General features: G+C 48.6%; 1 protein-coding gene across 1 annotated transcript in view; it reads left to right on the top strand.

The window, feature by feature from the left end:
- The window catches only part of SUPT6H (SPT6 homolog, histone chaperone and transcription elongation factor), a 1,180,384-nt gene that overhangs the window by 1,021,966 nt on the left and 146,160 nt on the right, over positions 1–12,258 (top strand). The window contains exon 32 of the mRNA XM_078680107.1: positions 875–999. Within this exon, the coding sequence (XP_078536233.1) occupies positions 875–999 (125 nt within the window). The remainder of the gene's footprint in view (positions 1–874; positions 1,000–12,258) is intronic.

Here is a 12,258-nt window from a genome sequence, read left to right as displayed (position 1 = left end):
GGGCCTCCTGTATGTCAAAGGCCATTTTAGAGGAAGGTTGATGTGGGATGGACATGAACCATAACCAGATTTATAAAGCCTTCTGTTGTGCAATTTACAGAGAAGACATCTTCCTAAATTAGAAAAGGGTGTTGGTTAAATATTGCAACCACAGTAATGGTAATAGTTTGGGAAACCAAACATGGTACGTATTGTTTGATATCTCTACAGTGTATTGTTAGTTCAGTAGAGGTTTAGTAGTAAATTCATCAGAGCTCCTCAAGGATGAGTAGGTAGCACAGGAAATAAAAGGTCCATGTTAATCAGTAGGCCCAATAGAAACATGATAAAGTTACTTTTCATCAGGCTATCCCAGTATTTTGTAATTTAGGCAAAAGAAGTGTCCACAAAAGCTTTAATGCTTTTTCTTTGGAGCTTTCTATACATGAATGTATTATAAAAACTCCTTAAGATGATGCAAATCTACCTGGTACTCGACTTTGTTTTGTTTACAATAATTAATTTTTCCACAATCATTTCTTCGGGGACAAACAACTGTTACATTGGTCGAGTCACTACTGCGAGGCTTCTAATTCATCCTTGGATTTTCCAGTGGCCAGTTGGCTTGATCCAGCAGTCATAAACATACCTGTGTGTGCAACTCTTCTTGTAGGAGTCAATTTGCCAGCCCAACTATGATGATAAGATTTAATAGTACACTCATGTTGTAATGATGAACCATATTTTAAAAATTGATTTGAATTAAACCTATAGTAAGTAAGAAAGTAGTTAATAACAAATCTGAGCTATTTCGATACTTCAGTACGCTTTTCCATTGTCCAAAGAATCTCACTGTGCTGAATGGCAGCTGCTGACATTTTCTTTGTGCCATCAGAAACTAGAAGAATTCCTGATGAAGACCAAAAAGGAGAAACCAACATTCATTCCTTACTATGTGTCAGCCTGCAAAGATCTACCAGGAAAATTCCTGCTTGGATATCAGCCTCGAGGCAAACCCAGGTCAGTGTCCCAAGAATTGTGAATCTTCAAATGGTAGGTACTTACAAAATGGCAGTTGTCTGTTGGGGCATGGCTGTGGGCAACAATTGCCTATAAGTGGTGTGAGAAGGATCCTGAGGTGAGAAAGGGAAAAGTGAGAAATACTATCAGAATGAACAAAGACTTCATAGGTGCAATAGGGTGCTGAGCAAATACTAAAGCAGTGGATGGTGGCTGACTACTGAGGCTCCATGAATATTAGGAATGGGCAGGATTACATATACAGTGACCCAGAGCACAGGTACATATTTGACAAAAAAGCATGATTTTGTCTTCTATGTACTTTTCTTTTGTGGAGTTTCTCTTTCGCTGCAGAGCATAAGTTTCATGATCTAAATAGCTTTGGAATGATTTGAGAGGAATACTCGGAGTGCTTAAGATCAAACTGTGCATGCATATGTAGTTATTGTGCTAGCAGGTGCTTTTCATTTTGCCTGTTGACTAAATGCAGGTGTAGGAAAGTGCCTATTTTTGACATGCTCACCCCCACTTTTTGTCTGTTAAATGACGCGATTTCGACTGAAAGTGCCCTTGGTTCCTGCTAACCAGTGCCAGAGCTCTTCCCCCAATTGGCAAAACTTTACGCACCCTCTAAGTCTCTAGTTACTAGTACCCCTGCTGCCTAGGGCCTGAGGTACTAAAGAGGACCCCTAAGGGAAGCAGCATGAATTGTGCCACCCTAAGGGACCCCGACCAAGCCCATGCAGGACTGTTATCACAGGCTGCATGTCTTGGGGCAGACAAAAGTGTAAACGTGACATGTCACACATCCCTGTGTGCCATGTCCCTAACACTACATGTAATAGTTGTAAGTTACCCCTATAGCAGGCCTGACAGCCCTAAGGCAGGGTGCTGAATATTGCATCTGAGGGCATACCTGCATCAGCAGATAGCCCCTGTGCTATTCTTGCTTATTACCGCAAGTGGACAGGGAAGCCATTTAAGAACATGTGCTGCACACTAGTGAAAACGAGTACCCGAGCTACATGATGGCCTCAATGAAAATAGGGTTGTTTGGTATCAAACATCTCCTATTGTTAAACCCACACTGATACCAATGTTAGATTTACCAATACACGCACCCAGAGGGCATCCTAGAGGTCCCCCCTGATAACCTGCCAGCCTCTGGTGTCATTGCTGACTGGTTTCTGACAGCCTGCCACTCTTGACGCTGTTCTGACCTCCTATGTTGTGAGCCTTTGCACTCAAGAGACCCAGAACTAAAGCCTGCACTGGAAGAGTGTGTAACACCCACTCTCACAGAATGACATGCTGATTATTCTCCTTGGGCCGGCCAACTTTAAAGAAGCTACCGCCTTTTGTATGCAAATCTGGCTCCCCTCAAAGAAGAGGGACCCCCCCCCCTTTCCAGAGCCCCCTTGGCACCTAGACAGGTGGGAAAATTAGCTAGTCAGGAAAGCGTGCCACCTCCAGGCAAGTACCACCCCAAAGGTGGGCTACTGTGAGGTGGACCTGGCTTTTCAAAAGTAGCCATCTTTGCGATGGCATACTTGGGAATTCTGGGACAGGGTAATGCCAACTTCCCACAGGAAGTAGTCTTGTAGGGGGAGTAGTGACCCCAATGATCAATAGTCCATTGGCGACTACCTTACACTCCCCAAATGTAGTATTTATGGGAGCCCCTGGGACAAGAGAAGCAGATCCTGTTGACCTAAGAGAGAGGACACTAAAGAGCCTCAAAATCAGAAAGGAGAGAAGAAGCAGCTAACCTGGTACCAACCCTGCTTGCCTGTCTGCATACCTCGTCAAAAACTGCACCAAAGTTGACTCCTACTGCAGCTGTTGACACCAGAAACCCGAGAGGATTGCCTGCCCTAAAAAAAGACTCCAGACCTCCTGTGAACAGTGGACCTGTTCTGAAGAAAACCCAAAAGAAAAGACTGAGGCCACTGGAACCACCAAAACCTGACACCTGAAGCCACCACTGCACCCGTTGCCTTCGGTCTGAGTTGTAGTGGGCCACCGGTGTCAAGAAGTTCCCCCAGACCCCCAAAGATTGAGTCCATCGTGGGTTCACCCCTCCTGGACTCCCTGACGATGCCCGCAGCCTCTGCACTCAGGCCCACTCAACCGCAACTGCTCTGGTAAGGAAAAACCCAATTCCTAAGGGCACCCCTTCACCCGTCGCCCCTGAGCCTTAGAGAAGAGACATGTCGCCGCCCCCCACCTCCCTTGTTATTGAGCATCGCAAGGCCTGAGCCCACTTGCTGGTTCAGCCCGACTAGCCTCCTGGCCAGAGCCTGTAGCTTCTTTCCGCAGTGACCGATCTCCATTGAAATACATTGGTCTCCCGAGGCTGTTTTGCACCCATGCCGCTGGTGGTGTACTGCTGGTGCTGTCTTGGACCTTGCCCACCATTCACCTTAACTCTTGGAGATTGTCTTGTAAGTCCATGTGCTCTACCTGTTTGCTGAACTTGTTCTTTCTTCCATAAGATAGCATTGCGTAACTGAGAACTTGCACAAAGTGTCCACTTTTTAAGGTGATAAGAATTTATATTTAAAAACGTACATACCTGAACGATTTTTCTCTGATGTCTAAAACATATATAAAGATACTGATATATTTATAAATTTCATTTATTGGCATTGTGTGTATTTGCGAAATGCCTTGCACTCCTCTCTGTTAAGCCTAAGGCTGCTCCACGACACGACCCCCTAATAGAGCACTTTAGGATTGCATAGGAAGCCCCTGTCCACTCATAATGAACCCCTGGACTATTTACATGGCATATCAGATTCTTGATATACCACATAAAGAGCTACCTAGATTGGCGGTGCTGCCGTGGGATACAAGACTTGACATTTGCTGTACCACTTGGTTGATAAGTGATTCCACAGAGGAATTCAAAATTGTCTCTAGTTAGACAATTTCTTTTCTATTTTTTTTAATTGTTTTAAAAAAGCTGTACCTTTTTTCATACACCCATTCATGCATACCCAGCATTGCTGCACATGTTGTGGACTCCACACCATTGCCTGGCATACACTGTACAGGAATTACAATATATACCACTAATCTCTTGTGGCCAGTGACCCATTCTAAGCATACCATCACCATGGGATCTCCCTTAGACCGACTATCAGCATTGAGGACTGTACTTGTCTCACCAGCCAGGCATTGTTCTGAGGACACCTCTAGCTCAGTCACCATGGTGACAATAGCACCAGTGTCTCTGAGAAGGTAATGATTGACTGTGTCAAAGATCACAGTCAGGTCAAAGGATGAGGGTAGCATTGTCCCTACTATCAGCTGTGGCCTTAACCATCTCTGTGGCTACACTAAGAGCAGATTCAGTAGAGTGCCCTTTGCAAAACCCATATTTGGAATGTTCCAGCAGCTGATTATTATCCAGGATAGTACATAAATGAGAATTAATTTCTTTTCCCAACAATTTACCCGGAAATGGCAGCCTGGAGATTGGTCTATAGCTTTTTGGGTCAGGAGTATTCCTATTGGGTTTCTTAAGCAAAGGAAGAATTTATGCAGATATCCAAACTTTTGGAAAGGTGCCGGTCTAAGTACAGCTTTAACAAGCATTGACATAGCCAATAGGTCTCGACTTTAGGACCTTATAAGTGTTTAGTTATCCAAAACAATATCCTTCGCGCAACATCAAGTGTTGCATGGATAAACACTTGTAATGTCCCAATGGCGAGACCTATTGGCTATGCCGGTGCTTGTTAACTTTGAGAGGGAGAGTACCAGCATTTCTCAAGACCGGCGTAATACTTTTGATTGGAGAGCACTGGCACTTCTCAGAAGCAAATAGGTGCTCTGGTAAAGAGTACCTGCAGTGGCAATAGGTAATATATGTGTGCATCTGCATATCTATCTGGGCGTGTGCACGGGTATGTATATGTGCTTGTGTGTGTGCATAATTGTGTGTGCATGCACATGTGTGTGCTTGTGTATGTGTGTGTGCACATGTGTATGTATATATGTGTACTTGTGTGTGTGCATATCTATGTGCGCTCGCACGTGTATGTATGTGTGTGCTTGTGTGTGGCTGCATATCTTTGTGTGCACATGTGTATGTATGTGTGTGTGCGTGTGCACATGTGTATATGTATGTGTGTGCTTATCTGTGTGCACATGCGTTTATGCTTGTGTGTGCATATCTGTGTGTGTGCACATGTGTGTGCTTGTGTGTGTGTCTGCATATCTGTGTGCACATGTGTAGCTATGTGCACGCTTGTGTACGTGTGCGTATCTGTGTGCGCACATGTGTATGTATGTGTGTGTGCATATCTATGTGCGCGTACACGTACGTGCGTATGTGTGTGTGTGCTTGTCTGTGTGAATATCTGTGTGCACGTGCACATGTTTGTGTGTGCTTGTGTGTGTGTTTACCACATGCACAACTTTCATTGTTGGATGCTTCGGTTAGCCTCGGTAAGCACCCATCCCTGGGTGTCCTGGTTCATGAGGCTGTTTAATCATTGACTGTCCCGGAGGAGGCTGCTAAATTCCAGGCCTGCCGCTTGGGCAACGGGCCTGTGCGTTATTGTAGAGTCATCCCACGTTGAAGGTAATGGAGACACTGACTCCTTTCTTGTGTGGCATAGTGGGCAGAAAGGAGGCCTGCTTCATCCGTGCATACTTGTGAAATGGGAGCGAAGATGACAAGAAAACTTGTTCGGGCGGCTTTCAGAGGACTTGTGGGGAGCTGTCACCGGGCCCAGGGGTGGAGCTAGACAGGATGTTTAAGTCCTCACTCTGGAAAGACTCCCTGCAGAGCAGACAGGAGATGCATAAAATGTGTATTGGTGCTAAATTCTCTCTCGCCCTGCGGCCCTTGGTTTATTGGCCACATGTTCCTGTGAGTACTTTAGCAAGAGAGAGAGTAAAAGAGAGATGGAAATGGCTTGACTGTGCCAGAGCGGTCTGTGGACGGATGGCAGCATGCATGCATGGGTTGCACGGATGGCAGCATGCGTGCATGGGTGCACGGATGGCAGCATGCGTGCACAGGTGCACGGATGGCAGCATGCGTTCAGGGATGGACGGATGACCGCATGCATGGACCTGTGGTCGGATGACCGCATGCATGGACCTGTGGTCGGATGACAGCATGCATGGACCTGGGGACGGATGACAGCATGCATGCACGAGTGGACGAATGGACGGCACCAATGCATGCACGGGTGGAGGGATGACAGCGTGGACGGATGGACGGCACCGTGCATGGCACGGATGGACCTATGGACGGATGACTGAATGTGAACCGTTCTAATTTCTAAGCCTTGAGAGCTCACCATCGGGTGATATTATACGCAAGAACGTGTGCCTGCAAGATGTGTTCTGAACTCAGCAGTATGGTGGGAGGAAAGGAATGCCCGTTCTCTGCCTTCGATCAGCAGCCCGGCCTGCGCGCGGCAGAATCATCTGCCATGCCTGCAGACCGGATGGCATGCTTTTGTCATATGATTGCTGGGAGAGAGAGTACAGCGGAAAGAGCTGGCTCGAGCCACCACGTGCTCCTACCCCAAGGCTGCCCCACCCAGGGGGTTGCTCAGTGTGCGAGGACAGACAACAGCCTTCATCTAAAAGTGTCTGCATATTGTTGAAACAACAGTGGAGGTTAGAGGGTGCAGGCATGTGTCCCCGAGATAACTGAATATCGGAAAGGGTGCTCAGGTCTTTGACTAAATAATGGCTGTTGGGGCCTCCTGGAGAGCGGCAGCAACTCTAGCAGGGTTTAACAAGCATTGGCCACGCACGCGCCTCACTCTCAGTATAGAGAGGCGGGGTGAAGGCCAGCAGAGTGACGCTATCTGTGGTGGGAAAGGGGGAGGGAATTGAAGCACCGAGAGAGGTACGCAAGGCTTAATGAGCCTTGACAGAAACCCACATGGCGGCTGCGCACGTGCACGCAAGTTTGAGACCAGGAAAAGCCTGTGGTAGCACTTCCAAAAGCCACTTACTAAATTTCTCGCAGAGCAGCCCATGCGCTGGCTCGGCAAGAACTAAAAATGGAATTCAGTTGAGCAGCCTCCTTGTCAGGAACGAGCTGCAAACTTTTTGGAGGTCAGGAATCGTGAGGTGAACCACATTTATTGGAGAGAACCAGCTGTCTAATTTGGTCTATTGAGAGAAGATTAAACTCGGAGAAAGAAGACTTCTTGCTATCCCTGAGACAGATGTCCTTCCTAATAAATGTTGTTGATGTATAAGAAATGAATTTGCTGAAAATAGTCTCTACTTTGTTCAGAAAAAATGATGCAAAGGAGTTACAGAAATCCTTAACACCTTCCATGCTCTTAATTGCAGGAGAAGAGAGTTTAGAGACAGCTTGAAAAGGGCATTAGAGGAGCAGCTGGCTGCTTCAATAGAATTAATGAAGTGCTCGGATATTTCCCCAATCATAAGCTTTTTATATTCTGCCAGCAACGATTCTTCTTTCTTTTTCATTATAATTTTTCCGACAGATGTGTTCTTGTTTACGACAGGCTTTAACAGCCCGCAGCGTTTCACCAAACCACGGAGACATAGGTTTGCTTCTCCTTGATGAAATCTGTGTGACTAGAGCCAGTTTGTTGACAGCTGCAGTCAGTGAAGAGAAATAATTGGATACCATCTGTAAGAAAGTGTTCTGTATATACTGAACCAAAGTAAGGTACAGTGTGTACAGAGTCCCCAGTCTCCAGAGGTATGACAGAGGTTAAAGTGAGATATAACCTTACTCTCTAAAGTGGTATTTTGGTCGAGCAGTAAGTCAATATCAGAGGACAGTGTAAAGCATTTGTTGTACACACTCAGTCAGCAAATGGTCTCACACAGTCAAGAACTGAACTCTAGGCCAATTGTTTTATATCAAAAGATATAGTTTTATTTTAAAACAAACAGGTATCAAAATGTTCGAGGCATGTGGGCTGCTGAATTCATATCTATAGCATAGATCGTCGCCTTCGAAGTATCACGAGATAGGTGGCTCCTCCCCTGGACTACAGTGCGCATGGGCATCGACTCCATCCCCAGATTGTTTTTTTCCGCCATTGGGTTCGGATGCATATTTGATCACTCAAGATCGGAATCGATATAAACTTTTCTTTAGGCCCGAAGGCCTTTTCCTTATCGTCGGTATTGTTTGCGTTCGGTGCCCAGCTCTGTTCCGGCCCAGTTCCTGTGTCGGACATCCGGGGAACCCGCGTGGATCTTAGGTGCTTGAGGCCTAGTCAACGCAGCCAGACTTCGACGTATCATCATGGAACGGAGCCCGTTCAAGAGATGCCCCATGTGCAACTCGAAGTATCCCCACATCGATGTCCACCCGGTGTGCAACAAGTGCCTGTCGCCGGATCAAGATGAAGCCAACTGTATGGCTTGTTCCCGTTTTCGATCAAAGAAGACGATTCGGCTTCGGCGCGTGGCGCGCCAGGAGGCCCAGCAGACGGCCCCTGCCCCGGTGAACATTTTCGAGGGGGAAGAAGCAGACGAGCAGGAAGATCGGGAGCCGATTTCAACTCCGGCGGCGGAGACCGACTCCAACTACGACGCAGACGTAGAAATGCTCGATGCAGAAGACGTCGTCGACGAGGTAGGAGACGACAATGAGGCCTATGGGGCCATGGAAGATAGCTCAGGGGAAGAGCTATGCCCCGTTCGAACAATCACTAAGGCTCAGGTCGAGGGATCGCCACATGGCCTTACCCAAGATCTTACACCTGGATCCACGGTCTCGCCTCCGGGCCCGGCTACGGACACTTCTACGGAGCCGCCATTGGTGAAATCGAAACCGAAAGTGAAAGCTTCGGTCTGGAAAAAAAACCGAAAGTGATAGAGACGCCGTCGACACAGAAGACGCCTCTCGCTTTGGTCGCCTCCACGTCTTCGGACATGTCGGGCCAGCCGAAGCCGAAGAAGGTTGTCGATCCGGTGAAGTCGCTCAAGAGCGTCGATCTGAAGTCGCTCAAGGGCGTCGAGCCAAAGACTGGGGCACCGAAAAAGGTTGTCAAGGCCGCCGACCCGAAACCGTCGGCGCCAAAGGCCGTCGACACAACCAGAGGGCTTGAAGCTCCGAAAGCTGTCGACCCAGCACGTCGCCCGGACCAGGCCAAAAGTAATGTCGCACTCGAGTCTGCACATGCTGGTGGATCGAAAACACCTGTCGGGTCGGCGAAACCGTCCGCATCCTTCATAAAGCAGGTATCGAACTCGTTGCAACGCATCAGGAACAAGGCTTCCGCGGTCGATCCGAAGGTCACTTCCACCCCGAAGCCCGCTGCCAAAACGCCGCAGTCAACGGCGCCGATCCACTTCACGCTGCCGCCGAAAGTGGCGCCGAAGGCGTTCGCGCCCAGGACGGTCGACGACGCGCCCAAGAAGGTGTCCACGGGACCAAAGCCAACGCCTGCAGTTGTAGCCACAAAACATCGACAACCCCTCATGGAGGAGCAGTCGGAGCAATTTATCGACGCCGACACCGGTAAACTTTCCATCTACAAGCGAAAGATCACGCCGGCACAGCCTATGGAGTCATACACAATTCCTTTGAAGAGGAAAAAGGCTTCTACGGATTCCCCGGTTCTCATAGAACCTATTTATCCACGGCCTCAGGACACTGCGCCAACCTCACCCACTTACTCTGATGTGGAGGCTGGGGAAGGGGAGGATGAAGAGTGCAACTTCCCTGCTGACACTGATCCTGAAGATCACCATGACTCATGGGCAGATGCTGGCGACCCAGGGGATCCGCAAACTGCCCCGGACACTCAAGTATATACTGTTAAAACCTCGCCTACTGAGGATTCTGCGGCGTTTAATGCTCTAATTGAGAGGTCAGCTAAAAATCACGACGTCCAGCTGCATGCTGACCCTGTTGAAGTGGATTTTCTGTTTGATACCTTTTCCACCTCTGAAAAGACTGTCAAGACTCTGCCAATGCTGAAGGGGGTTTTGAAACATGCTGCGGACATTTTTAAAGAACCCACACGTGCCAGGGTTATAAACCCCAGAATTGAAAAAAAGTATCGACCGGCACCTGGCGACCCTACCTACATCAAGGGCCAGTTGCCGTTGGACTCTCTAGTTGTTTCTAATGCCCGGAAGAGGGCGAATTCACAAACTACTGGTGATGCTCCTCCCCCTGACAAGGAATCTAAGGTGTTAGAAGCGTCAGGGAAGAGGGTGGTGGCTCAAGCGGCCAATATCTGGCGTATTTCAAACACTCGGGCACTGCTGGCCAGATATGACAGGGCACACTATGATACACTTGAGACCCTATTACAACACTTACCAGATGAGTATAAAGAGGCAGCAGAAATGCTCATTCAAGAAGGGAAGCTCATCTCCAATGCTTCTATTAAATGTGCACTGGACGCAGCGGACACCGCGGCCAGGGCCATTAACACAAGTGTGATGTTGAGACGTCAGGCCTGGCTCAGAATCTCCGGGTTCAAACCAGAGATACAAACCACCATCCTCAATCAGCCTGTAAACCCTGATCGTTTATTTGGACCTGAGGTGGATACCACCCTTGAAAAAATAAAGAAAGACACCGAGACTGCGAAGTCCATGGGGGATCTCCAGTCCCAGCAGTTCAGGGGTAGTACTTTTCGTCGCTCAGGCAATAGAGGTGTTTCCAGAGGCCAGATGTCCCAGCAAACACAGTACACGAAAGGTGGTGCACAAACCTCTTACAACAAGCAGAGTAGAGGCGGCTATCGCGGCAACAGCACCAAGGGCAGAGGTCGTGGAAACAACAACTCCCGATCATCTGCCACCAACAAACAGTGACGCCTTGTCACTGCCCCCCGACCATACCACACCGGTCGGGGGGAGACTCCAACGGTTCCTGCCAGTCTGGAAATCCATCACCACAGACAGGTGGGTCAGAAAACGTATACGGTACGATTATTGTCTGGAGTTAACATCCACTCCACCCAACATCCCACCAAGGCACCGTCCTATGTCAACAGAGCATTTGCACTTATTGCAGCAAGAGGTGCTCGTCATGCTGCAAAAAGGGGCAATCGAGCTTGTGCCCGTGGAGCAACAGGGCTCGGGGGTATAATCCCTGTACTTCTTGATCCCGAAGAAAGACGGGTCCCTGCGACCCATTCTGGACCTCAGGCCCCTAAACCAGTAAATTCTCTCAGAACACTTTCATATGCTCACGCTGCAGCAGGTTCTTCCGTTGCTCAATCAAGGGGATTTCCTCGCAACATTAGACCTAAAAGATGCATATTTTCACATTCCACTACATCCGTCGCACAGAAAATACCTCAGATTCACCCTTCAGAATCAGCATTACCAATTCAAGGTCCTCCCTTTCGGAGTGACCACAGCGCCCAGGGTGTTCACAAAGTGCCTGGCGACAGTGGCAGCGCACCTCAGGAGACAAAACGTTCACGTCTACCCTTATCTGGACGACTGGCTTGTCCAAGCAAAGTCAGCCCAGCAGTGCGCTGCCAACATGTCCCACACCATTCACCTTCTTCACGATCTGGGTTTCTCGCTAAATTATCCAAAGTCCCACCTTCAGCCAGCCCATGTGCGGCAGTATCTGGGCGCGACAATAGATACTCTGGCAGCCATAGCTCAGCCAAATTCTGTGAGGATCAACAGCATTCAGTCGCTGATCCAGAAATTCAGACCGCAACACTCGCTTCCAGTACGAGTGTTCATGCAGTTGATAGGCATGATGGCCTCCTGCATCTTCATAGTCCCGCATGCGAGACTACATATGCGTCCGCTTCAAGAGTGCTTGGCACGTCAGTGGAATCAGGCTCACGGACAGTTGAAAGACCTAGTGTTGGTGACCGGTCGGGCATACACCTCTCTGCATTGGTGGAATCCACACAACCTTTGCAAGGGCCGACCGTTCCAAGAGCCTGTTCCACAGATCATCCTAACGACGGACGCTTCTCTACAGGGTTGGGGAGCTCATGTGCTCCACTACACAGTGCAGGGACTATGGACAACACAGCAAAGGAAGATGCACATCAACCACTTGGAGCTGATGGCAATCTTCCTGGCGATGAAGGCATTCAAGGTACATCTGTGCAACAGTCATGTTGATCCGGACGGACATGACAGCCATGTACTACATTCAAAAGCAGGGAGGTACACACTCTCCACAGTTGTCTCATCTGGCTCAGAGCATGTGGAAGTGGGCCATTCAGAGGAACATCTTCCTCATGGCGGAACACCTCCCAGGCAAGGACAATCAGATGGCGGATCTGCTCAGCAGGCACA

Source organism: Lissotriton helveticus, chromosome 3_1, assembly GCF_964261635.1.
Source record: "Lissotriton helveticus chromosome 3_1, aLisHel1.1, whole genome shotgun sequence".
Classification (NCBI taxonomy): domain Eukaryota; kingdom Metazoa; phylum Chordata; class Amphibia; order Caudata; family Salamandridae; genus Lissotriton; species Lissotriton helveticus.
Note: the sequence above shows the minus strand (reverse complement) of the source record. Positions and strands in the feature narration are given on the sequence as shown.